At 50.3% G+C, this 7,192-nt stretch overlaps 1 protein-coding gene across 2 annotated transcripts in view; it reads left to right on the top strand.

Annotated features, from left to right (window-relative positions):
• The window catches only part of Apol6 (apolipoprotein L6), a 13,115-nt gene extending 10,492 nt beyond the window's left edge, over nt 1-2,623 (top strand). For both annotated transcript variants that reach the window (XM_055626493.1, XM_055626494.1), the window contains one exon: nt 2,071-2,623. In XM_055626493.1, coding sequence (XP_055482468.1) covers nt 2,071-2,205 — 135 coding nt within the window. In that variant the 3' untranslated portion in view covers nt 2,206-2,623. The remainder of the gene's footprint in view (nt 1-2,070) is intronic.
• The last annotated feature ends 4,569 nt before the right edge of the window (nt 2,624-7,192 follow it).

The raw sequence follows: 7,192 nt of genomic DNA, 5'->3' as shown, positions 1-7,192 counted from the left end.
TAGTCTAGTCTAGTCTAGTCTAGTCTAGTCTAGTCTAGTCTAGTCTAGGCTAGTGTTAAACTCTTCAATCATTTCCTAGTTGCCTTGAGTGAAGGATTATCATCCAAAAGCCAGTTGAATTGTCCCCACGCCGGCCCTGGCTGCTTTGAATGCTTCCTGAATGCCTCGAGGAAGCTACACTGGCCTTGACAGCTGCTTGCTGCTAAAGCATCCCTCCAGCTCCCGAAATCACAGCCTTGCCTGTGATAGCTCCAATTCTGGCCTTCACAACCCTCAGTGAAATGTAAATGAGCATTTGTACTGAGCCTCTTCCCTGCTCGTCCTGCAGAGGGACGGCCCTGACTAGTGCGAAGGCAGCTGTGTCACGCCTGGTGTTAACACAGGCCTTAATTTGCATGAAGATGTGCTATGTTTTGGGTCAAACATCTGTTTTGGGGTTGTGTAAGTTCTTTAGCTCACTCCTGTGCTGTCTGCTTCCAGTATCACTTTAGGCCCAATAAAAAGGCTTCTCTCCAGTGGCCTTTCCTTCATCACTTGTAAAACAGGCTGGTCTGGTAACACAGTGAAAGAAGGAGACAATAGCGTGACAGGCAGCGGAGGGAGCCATGGTGGTGTCCATGGGAGATGTTATGGTTGCAGCAGCAGTGATGACAACAGTGGCAAAGAGTGGCAGAGGCCACTGCTGACAGTGGTGACAGTGACTAGAGTGATCCCAGAAAGGCGATGGAGGAGCCTAAGGGCCATCAGAGAGAAGCCAGGGCAGAATGGCCAGAAGCAGCTTCAGCAGAAACGTTTGAGGAAGGAGGGAAGGGAAGAGAAGGCAGACAACTGAGCCTGTAATGAGCTGGGGAGGTGAAGCCTCTGAGACAGTTCCAGAAGGGCATCCGGTGGGAAATCCAACTCCCTGGATCTGCACGCTCACCGCTTTGGGGCTAAGGGACCAGGCATCGGGCCTGCACAGGAGCCAAGACACCAGGGATTCCTTCTGCCACATTCAGCCAGCCACAGCCCCTGCTTACTTCTCAGAGCCCACGACTTATAAAAGCTTCCAAACCCTGGGATTGGAAGAACTTCTCCTCGCTTACCCACAATTCCTCTTCTGGCAGAACATAAGGATGTCTGTTGACAGCCCAGGCCTGGGCCTTTCAGCCTCCATAACTGTGAGGAAAAAAACTGTTGTATAAGCTACCCTGCCCATGGCATTTTGTTGGAGCATTCCACGATGACCAAGGCAAGGCGGTTATGTGGCTTGCCAAGGGTCTCGGTCTGTCTGGGCTGCTGTGACAAAATGCTTTGGGCTGGGTCATTTGTGAAGAAAGGTTACTCAACACCATTCTAGAGGTGGGCAAGCCCGCAGGCAAGGCAAGGGTCTGAAGGGCCCCCTCTTGGTTCCCCGGGGGACACCTTCCACTATGTCATCATCTGGAGGAAGGGACAAACAAGCTCCCAGTGGCCCTTTTCCTAAGGCGGCTCTGTACCCCAAACCTCATGCCTTAAGAGCCTCTCAAAAGGGCCCATTTGCTAATTGGGTCACTCTGGGGGTTAGGTTTCTCAAAGCTAGGCAGTGGGTAAACTGGGTTTGGCGGCACACGCCTTTAATCCCAGCACTTAAGAGTGGATTTTCCCGAGTTCGAGGCCAGCCTGAGCTACATTATTGAGTTCCAAGCCAGTCAGGGATACATTGTGAGTGTCCCTTTCTCCAAACAAACAAACAAACAAACAAACAAATGCTAGGTGGTAGGTGGGCCAGGATGGCAAATGCTGGCATTTGACACCTGGCTGGCTGAGAAGTAGCTGCTTAGTCTGGGGCTCTTCTGTAGTTAGTGGCTTCCCACTGCCTCCTCTTTCTTCTCCTCTACTTCTTCAAGGCAAGGCCTTACTTACAGAGTCTGGGATGGCCTTTAACTCACCATCAGGCTCCAAGCTGGCCTGGAATCCTCAGCAGGCCTCCTGCCTCAGTCTCGTGAATGCTGGGATTATGTTTTACACCAATGCACCTGGCCCTTCTTTTCTAAAGATAAGACTCAGACATCATAGTAATATTGTGTTTGCTTTTGGGTCTTCCCTCAGAGACTGGAGAAGAGGTCTGCGAAGTCTTCTTTGAAAGGAGTCACGGGGACTCAGCGTTGTCCTCTATCCTCATTGGAGAAAGCAAGATCCAGAAGACAGCGGCGAAGAGCTGAGACTGAGGCCGTGGGTCTTTGAGATCAAAGAAAGGGGACCAGGGTGTGGGTAGAAGGAGGCTCATACACAGAGAGGTACCAGGGAGGTCCCTAAGGTCTCTGAAGGGAGAGCCCTGTCAACCCCACTCTTGACCCGCCCTTTCTTTTTCACCTTGATTCAACCACCGAATTAAACTACCCCCCCAACACACACACCCCTGTGGTCCCCATCGATCGTTTGCACGGCACCTGCTAAACTTAAGACAGCTCTTGCCTCCTGCCGGCTTTCATAGTAATTAGCAATGATAAGGCGTGAGGGTCCCTCCCCCAACCCCACCTCTCTCTGTGCTCTCTTTCTCCCCTACTCAGTGGGAACTGCTGGCTCAGAGCCAGGTTTGCACACAAAGGCTGTCAGCGGAACCTGCTGGGCCAGATTCCGGGGGAAGGAGAGGGGGCAGCCTGCTCTCCCCCCCCCCCCCCCCCCGTGTCCTGAGCCTTCAGCAGTCACGTGTGGGTGGTACACACTTAGAATAAGACAAAACAACATAATGCACTCAGGAAGGAAAGGTTAGGGGAGGAAACAGCACAGGATTGGGACTGTGGGCCTTGCACACAGGGCTTCCTGGGTTCTCTCTTCTCGGGCTGTCCACTGCTGTCCTTAGACCCTCCAGGGACCCTCCCGTCTAGTGCCCCGTAGAATCGAGCCTCTTTTCTCTAATCCTTTGTGATTCCTCATTTGCCTCCCGACCTGAAACCCCACTCCCCACCCCGTAGTCCCCAGACCTGCCCGAGCTCACCCCTTTACACAGCAGATGCGATATGTTGGCACACAAAGGGTACCAGGGGCATACACGGGTCAGAGGTGAGCGTCCCCACCTCAGGGGCAGGAGAATAAGGGCGCGCCCCGAGGTCAGGAGCTGAACCCTCAGGCTGCTCCCTGTGGGCCCTGCTCTTTGGAAGGGGGCCAGGTAAGAGTGCAGGGAGCATTCTCATTGGTCAGGATCAGGTCCCCTTGGGATGAACCCAGGAGAAGAAAGTGGGCTCTGGGTGTGGTCCCCTTTCCAGCGTGTTGAGCGCCATCTTTCCTGGCGCTCCTTGTAGTGAAATGACCACTTGTTTGTAAACGGGCTTTGTCTGTAAATCCAGTGAGCTACAGGTGTCATGGAATTCTAGTAGGGTCACTGCAGCTAGGGTAGGCATCAGAACGAACAGTCATCTTTAGAAGTGCTTTGACCTTTGGAATTAGTGTAGGAAAACAGTGATTGTTTTCTGTCACCTGCAGAGTTGCTTTCTTTTGAAGGAGCTTTACAGCCTTTGCATGGCCTCAGTCACAAAACCGTCCCCTGCACACCGGGACCGTGTCGCATTATTGAGTGCTGCAAACAGTGCACAATCAGCACTAAATTTGCAGCTGTTTTCCTTCCCAAAGCCTTGAGATTAGTTTAGGGGCCTTGGTACAAGGAACTTTTACCCCCAAAACAACTTTTGTGTAACAAAAAATAATTATGCTTCTGTGTGGCTGTTCAAGGTTCAGTTCGTGGAGACTGTTCTTTCCTGCTGCCTCAGAGGCTGAGTATACTCTGGAAGGACCCTCTCTCTCTGATTAGTCAGAGTGACTCCAACCACCAATATACACATTTGAAACAAACTGTCGGAAAAGAAATATAAACTAATGAAACTGGGCAGTGGTGGTGCATGTTTTTAATCCTAGAACCCAGGAGGCAGAGGCAGGCAGATCTCTTATGTTCCAGGCCAGCCGAGTCTACAGACTGAGTTCCAGGACAGCCAGGGTGACACAGAGAAACCCTGTCTCAAATAAACTAAAATAAAACTCAATTTAAAAACAGCAACAAACTAACAAATACAAGCGCAATTAAATAAATTGATTGAATCCTGTACTTGGCCGTGTTTCGTCTGCTTCCCTTGATCTTTCTTTATAAACATTTCATGGGTGTGTCTACGAGAAACCTGCTTGGTGAGTGATGAAACAGCAGGAGCTGCTGCTTGGCACTTACTGCCACCAGAAGCTCAGGTTGTTTCCTCCTTCTTTAGGGACTTCCACTCCGATAAGGCAGGATCTGCTGTTTGGGAAGGCTTGGTAGGGTGTGGCCTTGCTGGAGGAAGTTTGTCTAAAGGGGTGACCTTGGGGAGTTTCAGGCCACTTCCCTCTCTGCTCCGTGCTCGCTTTTGAAGAGGTGAAAGTAACGGAAGTTTTAGCTGCTTTACTGGGTTCTTTTATCTACCTCCCTACACCACCCGCATCCCTTCCAACCACCCAACACTAGGTAGAAGACAAAAACTATCCTCAGCTGGCAAAAATCACACCCCTGCTAGAGCACGAGGCAAATCATAGTCAGCTGCTGTGGACAATCTGAAGCAGCCCGGTATCCCACACCTGAGATTGAAACAAAAACATGTTCACATAACATTTCTGTGTTTTTAAAGAAACCAAAAATTCTCGCTACAGGTGAGTTGCTGTGTCTCCAGATATGGACTCTGGAGATGGAAGCCTAGTGCTCCTCCTTCTCTAAGTTGACTTGGTCATAGCCTTTATCTCAGCATCAAGGAAGTTTTGCATTCTGCAAAAACCATTGTTGGGATTCGGTAGGTGTTGTCTGAACCTGTCACCTCTTTGGGCAACATTAGCATCTAGACCAGTGGTTCCCAACCTTTCTAATGCTGTGACCCGTTAATACAGCTCCTCATGTTGTGGTGACCCCCAGCCATAAAACTATTTTGTTGCTACTTTACAACTGTGATTTTGCTGGTGTTATGAATTGTAATGTCAATATCTGATATGTGACCCAGGTGGGTCCCAACCCACAGGGCAAAAACACAGATCTAAACAATGTTAAAGCTTCCAACCTGTGAACATGGGTATCTTTTCATCTACATTTTTTTTTTTTTCTCATTTCTTTCAGTGACTTCTTCACGTTTTGGGCACCAGCAATTTGCAGACGGTTTCTGCATGTGTCAGGTCTGTGTCAGTGCCTTTCACAGCTCTGTGACAACTGTATGGGTGAAAAAAGATACATTTGTGCTCATGGTTTCAGAGGGGCTCAGTCCACCGGGGAGTGGGCAGTGTGGCTGAGTTCTCCACGGCAGGAGTGTGTGGTAGCGGTCCCTGGCATCACAGGGCCCTGGCCATGACTTCAGAAGTCCAACCCTACTGAGCCAGTCAGGCTCCAAGCCTTCCAGCATAGTCATCTGGGGACCAGACATTCCAAGCATGGGCCTGTGGAGAGCGTCCCAGATCTAAACATTTACCCAAAATGCAGGCTGTGACTAAAGCTGTGGTCTAGAGGAGCTGAGAACAGCCCAAGAAACTCTGAAAAGGGGAAAATCTTTTTCCTCAGCTGTCAATTTACCAGTATCTACTGAGCCTCCAAGATTGATTTCAAAAGGCTGATGGGGTTGGCCTGAACTAAGGTTGTCTTAGTTAGGGTTTCCATTGCTCTGAGGAGACACCATAACCCCAATCTTACAAAGGAAAATACTTAACTGGTAGCTGGCTTCCAGTTCAGAGGTTTAGTCCATTGTCATCACGGTGGGACATGGGGGCAGACATACAAGCAGCTGTGTGTTAGAGAGTTCTACATCTGGATCTGCAGACAGCAGGAAGTGACAGTGACACACTTTCTCCAACAAGGCCACCCCTACTCCCAACAAGGCCACCCCTCCTAATAGTGCTACTCCCTCTGAGGGTCACTTTCCTTCAAATCTAGCCCTCTTAATGGAGACGCTGGCTCTGTTCAAAGCGGCCACGTAACAGGACAAAGCCACACAGCACTATGAGCCTGACGCTCCACAAAGACTTACATAACCCAAACCCAAAGGCCTGACCAATAGTTTCTGAGTATTGTTTTGTCACTGGCGGGTCATCGGCCACAAGAAGACATAAGAATTAAGATGGGGACGGGTGAGATGGCTCGGCAGGGAAAGGTGTTGCTGACTGCCCGAAAGCCTGAGTTGGTCCCTGAGATCCACGTGACAGAGGAGAGGACTAACTCTCTGAGTTGTCTCTGATTTCACAGGGACAGAGTGGCATGCCCCCCCCCCCCCACTCACACACACTCCCCATACACAAAACAGAGAATTAGGCAGCAAGAGGCCAAACGCTGACCGTACTCCCTGGCAGAGCTGTTGGAGAATGAGGTTCCGGCCTGAATCATGACAACATCTGGCCCACAGCTGAGTGGTATGTCCTGTCAGGGGCAGGCTCCCTGCGGAGCCTCCCTCTCACACTTGAGGAACAAAAAGGCTGAGTGTCCTGCAAGCAGGCAGGACCTAGGGACAGGGAAAGGAGGGCCCCAGCCTAAAAACAATACACCAATGGATAAACTGCTGCCCGGAATCTGGGGAGGGCTTGGGAGGTGGCTGTCATGACTTTTCTTCACAGGACACACAAAAAAAGACATCTCATAGGCAACATGTCAGCTAAAGGTCACCTTAGCCAAATTGTGTGTGTCCACGTACGTGAATGGGCATGTGTGAGCACATGCACATACACGGTGCACACATATGTCGTACGTGTGTGCCCATACGTGTGTGTGCGCACGTCTGCGCATAGGTGTGCATTTAGAAGCTGTCGACACTGAGGGTCGTCTTCAGTCCCTCTGCTTTTTTGGCGGGGGAAGGCTAAGGTCTCTCACTGAATCCGGAGCTCATCCATTCCAGCAGGCCCTGAGGATCGTCTGGGCTCTTCACAGGACACTGCACTTGGCTTTTAACTTGGTGCTGGGGACTTGAACTCAGGTTCTCAATGCTCTTGTGGTGGGCACTTTATCCACTAAGCCATCTCCCAAACCTCCACTTGGAATGTCTTTAAAAATATCTATCTATCTATCTACCTACCTACCTACCTACCTATTCCTCTATATTTATTTATTTTGTGTGTCTGTGTTTGGGCGTGTCGTGTGCATGAGAATGTGGGCACGTACATGCCATGGTGTGAGTTTGGAACCAGAGGACAACTTCATATGTGGGCATTTGTCTTCTGCCTCATTTGAGACAGGTTCTCTTATTTGCTA

This window comes from Psammomys obesus, unplaced genomic scaffold (genome assembly GCF_907164565.1).
Source record: "Psammomys obesus unplaced genomic scaffold, mPsaObe1.curated_primary_1811, whole genome shotgun sequence".
NCBI classification, from domain to species: Eukaryota; Metazoa; Chordata; class Mammalia; order Rodentia; family Muridae; genus Psammomys; species Psammomys obesus.
This window is presented reverse-complemented; position numbering and strand designations above follow the sequence as displayed.